The following is an 11170-nucleotide window of genomic DNA, read 5'->3' as shown; positions in this document are numbered from 1 at the left end:
AAGAGGGCTGCCCTTCTGCAGCTCTGATCAGCCAGGCCCGGGTAGTGGCTGTGGAGGCGCAGTCCCTTCCTTCTCCCCTGTCAGTGCCCCTCTGCAGTCATGGTGACAGCTGTGGTTACAAGCGTGGCACTGGGTTCCTGCCCTCCCTCACTGGGCCTCTGCTTGAGACAAGGGAAGGGACCATGGTCCCCGCATGGGAGGTCTGGAGGGAGCAGGAGGATGGAAAGCTCCAGGCACCCGGCCCCTCCCCAGTCCTCTGGGACATGGCTTAGCCCAGCCTCCACATCTGGCAACAGAAACTTGAGCCTCAAGCGTGTCATCTTCATAAGACAACAGCTCTGTCTCCAAAACACTTTCCCATATGTTTGCTTCTGGCCCTGAGAAGATGGGTGGGGCAGGATTATTAACCCCAATTTGCAGATGGAGAAATGCAGCTCAAATTGAGCTTTGAGAGAAAGATGCTGGGAGCAGGAGCTAGTGGTGAAGTGAAGGTGAGAAGAGAGGAAAGACTGAGAAAGGCTGAGCCTGGAAGAGGAGATCGGGGAGGGGGCACACAGGGAAAGCCAGCTGCAGAACATTTGCACCCCAATTCCTAGGATGATAATGATAATGAGGACATCAGCTAACATTTGTTGAACACGTAATATATGCCATGTTCTGACCTAAGGGCTTCACATTTATTATCTCACGTTTCCTTACAACAAACCTGTGCGGTTACGGTTCCTGTTTCATAAATGAAGAAACTGGTGGTGGGCCCTGTCCTTTCCAGGCCCTGTCTACGGGAGGAGGTTGAACCAACCCAGGAAGGAATCGGGCACCTCCACCGACAAGCCAGTGCCCTGACTTGGCACTGTTGCCCCAGGATAGTCAGGGCAAGAGGGATAAGAGAGACAGGGATGGGTAGGAGGGAGGGTGGGCCAATCGTGGGGTGCTGGGAAATGGGCTTCCAGAACTTGCTTCTGAAGCTCAGTTAGGTTCTTGAGGGAGCCCTGCTCAGCTCACAGGCCTAACACAACACTCACTCGGAGTCCCAGGGCTCACAGTTTGGATGTTTCAGGTCAAGTGGCAGAAGGACGACATGGACAACAACCTTAACTTCTTCTCTGTGTCATCTGATGGCAGGATTGTGTCTTGGACGCTCGTGAAGGTGCCTGTTTCCCAGAAGGGGTAACGCAGGGGTGGATGGGGAGTCGGGCGGGGGGGGGGAGCTGATTGGAAAAGAGATACCCCCCCAACCCTGCTAATCCATTCCTGTCCATGTGCCCTCCCCATCTGCTCTGTGACTGCAGAGTGAGCTGGTTCACACAGATGTCATCAAGCTGAAGGTGGAAGGCAGCACCCTGGAAGGTCCAGAGGGGCTACAGCTATTCACAGTGGGTAGGCGCCTCAGCTCACTCACATCCAGGCCTGGCCACAGCACTCAGGCCCATGCCGGTCAGTGATGGGGGCCCTCCCCAGTACTGAGTACTCCCTCCTCCACTTGTGCTGGAGCTAGGACTGGAGGTAACGGGAAAGCCTGGCCTGGGCTGTTTGCAGACCGTCCCTGTTCATGCAGGTCCCATCCCTGCTTGCAGCCCCTGTTCCTGTTTATGCAGATCAGGTGCTGTTATGCAGATCCAACCCTGTTTATGCAGATCAGGCCCCTGTTTTCCCAGATTCTGTCTCTGTTTACTCAATCCCCACCCTGTTTATGCAGACTACATCCCTGTTTGCACAGACAACGTCCTTGTTTGCAGACCCTGTCCCTGTTTACCCTGACCCTGACCCTGTTAAACTCAATCCCTGCCTTGTTTACCCAGGCCCCATTCCTGTCTGCAGAAGCCCTGGCCGTTTGCAGAGTCCCAACTGCCTGGGACCAGCAGCAGGCCAGAGGGCCGGTTTCCGTTTGCCTTGCTGGCCACAGCCTCACAGGGGCTGGCTCAGGCTGTCCTGGGAGCCTGCTGTGGGAGGGAGGTGCTGGGAGCCTCCTGCCCAGGACCCGGCTAAAGTTGCTCCTCTTCTCCCAAGGCTGTGGCACCGCTTTTGACTTCCACAGAGAGATCGACTACATGTTCCTAGTGGGCACAGAGGAGGGAAAAATCTACAAGGTGAGGCATTCTGGCCCCTGTGCCAGCTCCTTACAGGGTGGCTTAAACCTGAATACTCCAGGAGCTTAGCATTCTCAACAGACCCTGTTCTGACAGATCTTAGTGCTCATCAGTTCTAGAGGCTTCTTGGGGGAAGAGAATGTATTTCTTAAGCTGATTGGGTGGCAGGAAGGACTAGCTGCAGGAAAGGGGAGGAAGAACCTAGACTCCAGGTCCTAGAGGGTGACTTTGGCCCAGCTCAGCGTCTCTCCCTCAGGGCCCGCCCGCCCTTCCTGGCGGGGTAGAGGTGGGAGTGGGAGTTAGAACATTCTGGGAAGATTTCCTGGCGTAGATCTGAACTTGAGCTGAGCTTTGAAGGCCAAGTAACAAGAAAATTTATCTCTGAATATCGGGTGCGTCCCAGTCGGCAGGATGAAACTTCATGGCCAGTTTCCACAAGGTCTGTGTTAGTAGGTGAACATCCTTTGAACCTCTCCATCCATCCAGAAATAGCTCTACTGCAAGCTTTTCTTAGGCTTAGAGACCAGAATGTTAATTACAGGCAGCCTCCCGGGAGCCCCTGAGGCCCAGCCAGAGTTGGTCTGAATGCAAAAGAGGTCCCCACCCCCTCTCCACCCCTCCCAGCGGTGGCCCAGGAGGGAATGAGACTAGTCAGTCACAAAGTCCAGGAGGGAGGGTCTAGGGATTTGCTGGTCAGGGCAAGAAACGGAATGGGAAATCACGAAATCGGGATTTGTTCCTGTCTCTGCACCTGCTCTTATCTGGGCAAGGTGGGAGGTTTGTCATTGTTGCAAGGATTCTGTCTGTGGGCTGCGGATGAACCCAGGGCTCTGTCTGTCCACAGGCCTTGGCCTGGACACAGGACCCCCAGACCTACTCTGCCTTGGCTCAGAGAAAAAGGCCTTTTTCCACCTGGCCTGGAATCCGCTGGGCAGCCCCCAACCCCCAGGCCGCTAAGCCCCTTCTTTCTCTGGGATGTGTTGTGGGTGAGAAGAGCAGCTAGGGCTTAGCCCCAGCTTCTCTATGACAGTGATGTGGGATAAGGACAGGAGAGGAGTTTCAGGGACCCTAAGGAAGTGTGGCTGCCGACCTCTCCTTCATACCTGACCCCTGACCCCTTACTCAACCCCCAGTGCTCTAAGTCCTACTCCAGCCAATTCCTGGATACCTATGATGCCCACAACATGGCAGTGGATGCTGTGTCCTGGAACCCATACCACAGCAAGGTCTTCATATCCTGCAGCTCCGACTGGACAGTGAAGATCTGGGACCACACCGTCAAGTGAGGGGCCTGCCCCTGGCCCTGCCCATCCTCAGGCGCCACCCTGGGCTGGCTGGGGCCTATGGGTTCTGGCACCGGGAACCTTCTGTGTCATGGACTTTCCACCCCTCCACCACTGCAGGACCCCAATGTTCATCTATGACCTAAATTCAGCCGTGGGTGATGTGGCCTGGGCACCATACTCTTCTACTGTGTTTGCAGCAGTCAGCACCAATGGGAAGGTGAGTGTCTTCTTTCCGACCTTGCTGAGCCGCTCCTGGAGATCGGATGAAGTATCCTGTGGTCTTCCTCCCGGAGCACACCCTGTGCCCAGCCCAGGTCGGGGAAGACGGGATGGAAGGACTGTCTGTGTATTCTCAGGGGCCAGGCTACCCAGGGCCCTGTCAGAAGGGAAACTTCATCCCCCGAGGCCTCGAGCAGAAAACGAGTCTGATCGTCCTGAAGGCGAGAGCACTCTGGGGACTGCGATGCCATGAGGAGCAGTTATCTTCTCTGGGGCCCCTGGGTGGGAGCTACAGATGGCAAGTACCAGCTTGACGTAAGGAAACACTTGTGAGTCAGAGTTGACCTGTGATTAAAATAGTGTCTAAAAGGTGGTAAGTCCCCATCCCTGAAAGTGTGCAAGTTGAGTCTGAGAAGGGGAGATGGAAGTTCAACACTGAGAACTGGTAAGAGCTCAGCAAAAAATATTTTGTAAGAAAATTCTGAGATGCAAACCCATTCTCCTTGTGGACTTTGATATAAACTGAGAGGCACCTACCCAAGGAAAGAATACAGTGATTAAGGCATCCTGTTAAAGTCTGTCGGTCATCTATTTGCTGAACAGATGTTTACCAAGGGTCAACTCTGTCGTCCCACTCCAGGCCAGGGCCTGGTGAATCAGGCCCCTGCTCTCAGGGAGCGTATATTCTAAGGAAGGGAAGAGACAAAAAGCAACAACAAATTCCCATAGCCTAAAGTGCTAGGCAGAAATTAAAAGAGGATGATGTGCATGCAAATGTTCATAGCGGCATTATTCCTAATGGTCAAAAGGTGGAAAGAACCCAGATGTCCATCAATGGATGACTGGATAAACAAAATGTATATCCAAAAGGATGATTATTCAGCAATAACAAGACAGGCTACAACATTGGGTGAACCTTGAAAATATGCTTAATGTAAGAATCCAGTCACAAAAGACCACACATTATATGATTTTATTTATATTTGTCTAAATAGGCAAATCTATAGAGACAGGAAGTAGATTTGTGGTTGCCTAGGGCTGGGGGTGGTGATGGGAGAAAATGGGGAATGACTGCTAATGGGCACAAGGGTTCCTTCTGGGGTGATGAATACGTTCTAAAATTGGTTGTGGTGATGGTTGCACAACTGAATATACTAAAAACCAAGAATTCTGTACTTTAAATGGGTGAGTTCTATCTCAATAAAGCTGTTACGTTTTTGAAAGAGAGTGATGTAAAAGAAGAGGACTGGGTGGTCTCTTAAATAGAGTGGTCGGGGAAAGCTTCTTCGGAGAGGTGATATTCAAGCTGAGAGGTGAATAACAAGAAAGCGCCAGCCACATGCAGATGCAGGAAGGGAGGAGCAGCGTTTTCCACACGTGGGAAGAGCTAGTGCAAGTGCCCTGAGGTGAGAATGAGTTTGAGGGGTTTAAGGAACAGGCAGGCAAGTGCGGCTGGGGTCTCGTGAACAGAGGGGAAAGAGTATGAGATGAGCGTGGAGAATCTCGAGTAAGGAATCTGGATGTTATGTATGGTGCCAAGGGAGACTATTGGAGGATTTTAGATTGTTTTTAAAGGTAAGCCTGGCAGCTGCAGGGAGGAGGGGATTGTAGTAGGAGGGCAAGAGTGCAAGCAGGGAGTCCAGTCAGGACACTGCCACAGCTGTCCAGGCAAAAGTTGCTAATGGTTTGGACATAGGGCCTGGAAAAAACAAGAGCAAACATTTGTTGAGCACTTACCTGACAAGCACTATCTGAATACCTACATATATTAACTGGTATGAACCCTGACTCTGCTACTTACTAGCAAGTTAGCCTTAAGAGCCTCTGTCCACTCATTTATAAAATGGAGATATCAGAATCTACCTTACAGAGTGGCTGTGAGGATTATTAGATAATACAAACCATGCACCATGCTTACCCAGAGTCTAGTACATAGTAAGTGTTCAATAAATGGTAGCTGCTGTTACTGTTAATTCTGCATAGACTTACATTTTCTCCTAAACTTTTTATTTCCACTTCCTCAACCACAGGAAAAAACATCAATAGAGACACAAATCCCCTCTCTACAGCTTCTAGCTCCAGTGTGCTAGGCTTCTATCCTGTTTCCCCAGAAAGGCCAGGGGTGGAACCCTGCCCTCCCCAAGCAGGATTGGCCACACAGGTCATCGCTCCTGACCCTCCTCTGGGGCTGCAGCTCCCTGCCCTCCCCAGGCAGGATTGGCCACACAGGCCCATTAGCCCCTGAAGCCCCAGTAGCCCCAAGTGTGCTGACACCCACCTCTCCACAGACCCACGTGTTTGACTTATCCATCAACAAGTACGAGGCCATCTGCAATCAGCCCGTGGTGGCCAAAAAGAAGAACAAGATCACCCACGTGCAGTTCAATCCCGTCCACCCCATCATCATTGTGGGCGATGACCGTGGGCACGTCACCTGCCTCAAACTCTCACCCAACCTGCGCAAGATGCCAAAGGTATGCTTGGGAAGTCTGGGCTACCAAAGGAAATAGTCTCAGGGCAATGGGGGATGGGAGAAATGGGAGGAGCCAGGGGGTGACCCCAGGTTTGTGGCTTGAGGGACCCAGGGTAAGGGTGATGCCAGAGCCCAAATGAGGAGCATAGGAGAAACGGGTTTGTGGGGAGACAATGACTGGACATGCTGAACCCCCCCCCCCCCCCCCCCCCCGGTGCATATCCAGTGAGTAGGTGACCATATGGGTCTGAAGCCTGGAGGAAGCACATGGGCACCATTGGCTTATCTGGTGTAGACCAGGTCACCCGGGCAGGGTGCTTGGGGCTTAGTCACTGGCTGGGCTTACACAGGCTTCAGCTCCAGCGGTCCCTGTGCTGGGAACTGTGGGACCACACAGGGAAGAAGGAAATGAGCCATGAGGAGGATAACTAGGTCAGCAGCCAGACAGTCCTCCTTTTGAGCGCTGGTTCTTATCCGAGATGTCTAATGACCTGGAGACCCTCCTCAGAGCCCAAGGGCCCCAAACACAAGCCACGTTGCCCAGAGCCCTGATCTCAAAGTCAACGGTAGATCTCAAAAGTCCAGATTCAGACTGAGGAACCCGGGCTTAGAATCCAGAGCCCAAGGGCCCAACTTAAAAACCAAAGCTCGGGAGCCCAGAGTTCAGTCCTGCCCACTCGGTTGCTAAGAGAGGAAATGGAACGTGTTTTCTGGGCCAGGATCAGAGGTGAGCCAGGGCTGGGCCAAGTTGCCCTGATGACTATACTTTGTAGTTGCAGTGTGAGGCGTTTACTGCAGTCTGAGGCAAGGGCAGGGGCCTGTCATGTTTAACAACTGACACCGGCCCCTCTGCACCCCTACCAAGGCAGAGGCCACTGCCCCATCCCTCTGGTGCTGGCCTGTTCTCTTCCCTTCCAAGGCCAGGGAGGCAAGGGCTGGAAGTTTGGCCAGGCCTGTAATTGTAGCCAGCTGGGGGAGGGGCTGGACTTGGCTATAAATACTCAGAAGGCTGCTAAGCGCCTGCAGCTGTGGCCCAGAGGCTGTGGTGGGCTGGGGCTGGGGGTGGGGTGGTCGGGTGTGGCCATGTTCTCTGCTGAGCCCAAGCTAGTTGGCCTCAAGGAGGGGGAAGGAGGCAGCACAATTAGTGGAACAGATAAAATCTGCTCTTAATTTAGGGAGGAGAGAGACCCAGGCTTGAGCTGGCAGAACTGGACAGCCTGTGAGAGAGATGATGGTCATCTCTTGGGGTGGGGGACAGCCCTCATGGGATGAGGGTGGTAGATCTGGGTGGGACCTGCTCGGCCCACTCGGACCCAGAGAGGCCAGGATCTCCCAGTCAGATCCAACTCCTCTCAGAGCAAGGGCGGCATGCCTGGGAGAGCTGGGCTCTGTGTATCTGGTGCCCTGAGATCATGGGCACCTTGGGGTTAGAGGACCTGAGTATGTGCCAACTGAGAGCTGATACTTGGGTGGACTGGAGGTTCCTGTGAAACGGCCATCCTATCAGCAGCCAAGTGATTGGTGCAGACAGAAGTGTCCTGGTCATCATCGCTCCGGACCCTCCTCTGGGGCTGCAGCCCCCTGCCCTTCCCAAGCAGGACTGGCCACACAGGCCCCACTCCTGGCCCAGGCAGCTTCCCATGGGAAGCCGGTCAAAGGTGAAGGACCATCTTGCTCTAACTACTGTACATATAGGTGGGAAATTGAAGTTTAGAAAGGCAAGGGACTTGCCCAAGTCACATAGGGGGTTAATGACAAAGCTGGAACTAAAGCCAGGTCCCCTACCTCCCAGGGGATGGGATGAGGCCAAGAAGAGAACATGAACTTAATTTGGGAGTGTGGGAAGGAGAGAGAAAGACATCTTTGTCCTCTGCCTTGAGAGTACAGAGGTAAACTGGGTCGTACCAAAGGCAGTGGCCCGCCAGGGGAGAGGAGACAGGCTTGGGAGCAGGTGCAGGGGTCACACCAGGAGGCAATCAGAGCTCCAAATGGTGTCAGCAGCCAGGATGGGGCCAGGAAGGGGGCTGCTGGCCTTGCACTCTCTCCCACCTCACAGCCCAGGCCAGATCCAGGCGGGCTCTCAGCAGGCAAGGCCGGGGCAGGTGCCAGCGAGCACAGGTGGCAGAGAGGGCAGGGGCTTGGAGCAGAGGGAAGGCAGGAGATGGCAGCCCAGCCTAGCCCACACCCCACTTTCTGGACAGAAAGGAGGACAGGACTGGTGCTGGTCTGCCAAGGACCTCTCGAGGCCTGTGAGTGACACACACCCCAGTGTCCCACTCTTTTCTCGGGGCTCAGCGTACCAGCGAAAGCATTAGAGTGCTCTGTAAGAGGGGTGAGGGGTCATAAACCCAGGATCTGCTTCTCTGGGGAACAGTTGCAGCTGAAGGACATCTAGATTCATATGGCATATCCCAACTGCCCTCCTGGGTCTCCTGACACCTTCCCCCCCACCCTGGGTATGTCTGACACAGCAGGCCTGGCTCCAAATAGCACCCCATTCCCAACCTGACCTAAAGTATTGGCTTAGAGTACTAGGTGAAGGGCGCCTGTGGTTTCCTCACACCCCTCTCCCTCAAAAACACACACCTCTTAGCTCCTGGTCAGAACTCAGTCAGGGACCTTCCTATGGGAAGGGTGGTCCCAAGAGTCAGAAGCTCTACCTCTTCCCAGGTTTTCAGCTCCCCCTGGCTTAAAGGCTTGTTCCTCTGAGGGCCAGTGGTGGACACCCTCCCCTACTGCCCCCAACATTGAGACCCTATGTCCATGTGAGCTTCAGAGCCAGATCTGGATGCTTCTTGCAAGCCTCAGCCGGCCATTGTGTCACCTATCTTGAGTTGGGGAAGGATCAGGTAGGGGTGGGGAAGGCAGGATCTGGAATCTGACTGGACAGGGGAGGGGCAAGGCACAGCTGGGGCGGGCTGGGCAGAGGCACTGCTGGGACCCAGAGAGAAGTGGCCCATCCCTCACCGTTCCTCCCCATGTACTTCCCTTCTCTCCAGGAAAAGAAAGGGCAGGAAGTGCAGAAGGGTCCAGCTGTGGAGATCGCAAAATTGGACAAATTGCTGAACCTGGTGAGGGAAGTGAAACCCAAAACCTGAGGTCCCTGTCCTATTTCTTGAACCCAGTGCTTGTAGCCCCTGACCCCGGTACCAAGTCCAGCCTTAGCACCTAATATGTGACCCCACCCCGGACCAGGTCCCCACTTCAGCCCTGGTCCCAGCACCTCATCCCATGACTTGGCCCTCAATCACCATTATCCACTCCTACTTTGCACAAATAAAGCTGTCTGGAAACCCACCCCCACCTTCAATTTTGCTACAGCAGGGCCCTCAGGAAGAGGAGAAAATCTCAGGGTAAAACCATGGTTCCGTTTATTATCCAGCAAACAGTGGGAGGACCAGAGGAGGGGCCCAGCCTGGACACCCTCCCATTATTGCCAAGGATTCCAGTTTGCTTTCCCAACCGAGAGGGCCTAGAGGCGCTAGGCCTAAGGAGAGAGTGGACCCAGCCCCTGGCCCTTGAGATGGAGCAGAGTCCAGATGGCCCAGGCCTTAGCACCAACTCATGAACCCCCACCCTGGGCCTGTTTACCCACGGCCACCGGAGCCCCTCTTAGAGCCAGGCTGGCTAGACTCTGGGTTGCTAGGTCCAGCTCCGGACAGGCTGGACTCTGAGTTCTGGACCCCAGGCTGGCTGGATCCTGGGATCCTGATTCCAGGCTCTGGGTGAGGTGGACTTAGGTCCCAGACTCCAGGCTAGGCCAGGGGCCTTCAGGGCTGCAGTAGGTAGCTGCCTTCATGGCTGGGTTTCTGGGGCGGGGGTGCCTTCTCAGGGCAGGGACCAGGGCTGGAGTTGGGACTGGATTCAGAGAGCGAGTCGATGTCGGCAGAGCGGGAGTGGCAGGCCCAGCAGAGAATGACCCAGAGGAGCAGTAGCAAGAAGCCTACCAGGCCGTTGCAGACGATGGCGATGAGGGCGCCCTGGGATATGGCTGCCCCCATGATGGGCAGCACCCTCAGACCAGCACAGACAGCGGAGCCAGAAGCGGGGTTGACTCAATGGCAAGGCCCATGCCGAGGTGGGACTCTGGTAGAGCCGGTCTTCTGGGGAGGCTGTCCTGTCCACACTCTCAGTGATTCCTGGGCAGTAGAGATGTCCACCTACAGTCCCGAGCCTGTGGGGGGTGCAGAGTAAAGGAAAGGGTGGTGAGAAGGGACAGGGTGATGCCTGAGAGAGGAGACAAAAGAGCCCCCTCCCACATCTCCCTCCGGCTCCCTGGCAGGGGACTGGGTCCCAGTAGGCCCCAGTACTCCACAGAGCCGATACCCCATGCTCAGGCCTGGCTCTGGGCACCTGGAGGGGGGTGTAGCCGCAGCGGGGCAGCTGGAGCAGGCAGCCTGTATCATTCTCCTTAGAACAGGTGGGCATGTTCCGGCCCTGCCCACCCAGCGTCCGGCCCTCTCAAGCACTCGGTGAGTGGGTGTGCCCAGGTAGCCCAGGCCTGGGAGGATGGGGATGGTGACCAGCTTCAGTGGGGCCTAGCCACCTCCCCACTCTCGGACCCCAGCCAGCCAGCCCGCCCAGGAGACCTGCGGAGGCGCCGGCTCGCACAGAGGGAACTTGGTGGAGGCCCTGGCAGGCGTGTGTGGGTCTGTGCATCCAGGGCTGTGCACCGAGGTGTGACCTCTGTGTGGGGCTGTCTCTGAGGTCAGGTGCGTGTGTCTGTGTGTCTCGGCCTCTGCAGACCCACCTCTATGTGTGTGTGTCGGTGTGTGCTCATCTGTGAGTGTCTGTTGCATGTCTCGGTTCTCTCCAGGCTGTCTCTCTGTGTATCTCTGCACCAGACTCTGTGTGTCTTTCTCCCTGTCTCTGTGTGTGTGGGTCTCCTGTCCCTCTGTCCCTGCAGACGTGTCTCTCGTCCTTTCTCTGCAGGGTCTGTCTCTGTGGTTCTGTGCGTCTCTTTTGTGTCTGTGTGTCTGTCTCCCCCGGCCGGGTCTCCGTGCTCTGCGAGGGTCTGTCTTTCGATCTCCGTCTCTGTGTCTCCGGTCTGGGCCCCCGCGGCCGTGGGAGAGGGGCCCCCTTACCTGAGCGGAGCCCGGTGCCCG

The 11170-nt window shown here is 55.3% G+C and overlaps 2 protein-coding genes across 2 annotated transcripts in view; one reads left to right on the top strand and one right to left on the bottom strand.

The window, feature by feature from the left end:
- Positions 1–9362, top strand: part of DNAI1 (dynein, axonemal, intermediate chain 1) — a 57993-nt gene extending 48631 nt beyond the window's left edge. The window contains exons 14-20 of the mRNA XM_005859516.2: positions 1058–1147; positions 1290–1377; positions 2008–2087; positions 3221–3369; positions 3491–3590; positions 5881–6066; positions 9065–9362. Of these exons, the coding sequence (XP_005859578.1) occupies positions 1058–1147; positions 1290–1377; positions 2008–2087; positions 3221–3369; positions 3491–3590; positions 5881–6066; positions 9065–9163 (792 nt within the window). The 3' untranslated portion in view covers positions 9164–9362. The remainder of the gene's footprint in view (positions 1–1057; positions 1148–1289; positions 1378–2007; positions 2088–3220; positions 3370–3490; positions 3591–5880; positions 6067–9064) is intronic.
- A 51-nt stretch (positions 9363–9413) lies between these two features.
- Positions 9414–11170, bottom strand: ENHO (energy homeostasis associated). Its single transcript, XM_005859515.2, has 2 exons — positions 11150–11170; positions 9414–10239 (listed from the first exon to the last, which is right to left on the bottom strand). The coding sequence occupies exon 2, from the start codon at positions 10064–10066 to the stop codon at positions 9836–9838; it is 231 nt and encodes a 76-aa protein (XP_005859577.1). The 5' UTR covers positions 10067–10239; positions 11150–11170; the 3' UTR covers positions 9414–9835.

Source organism: Myotis brandtii, unplaced genomic scaffold, assembly GCF_000412655.1.
Source record: "Myotis brandtii unplaced genomic scaffold, ASM41265v1 scaffold1270, whole genome shotgun sequence".
Taxonomy (NCBI): Eukaryota; Metazoa; Chordata; class Mammalia; order Chiroptera; family Vespertilionidae; genus Myotis; species Myotis brandtii.
The sequence above is the reverse complement of the archived record's forward strand: the minus strand, read 5'-3'. Positions and strand labels throughout refer to the sequence as shown.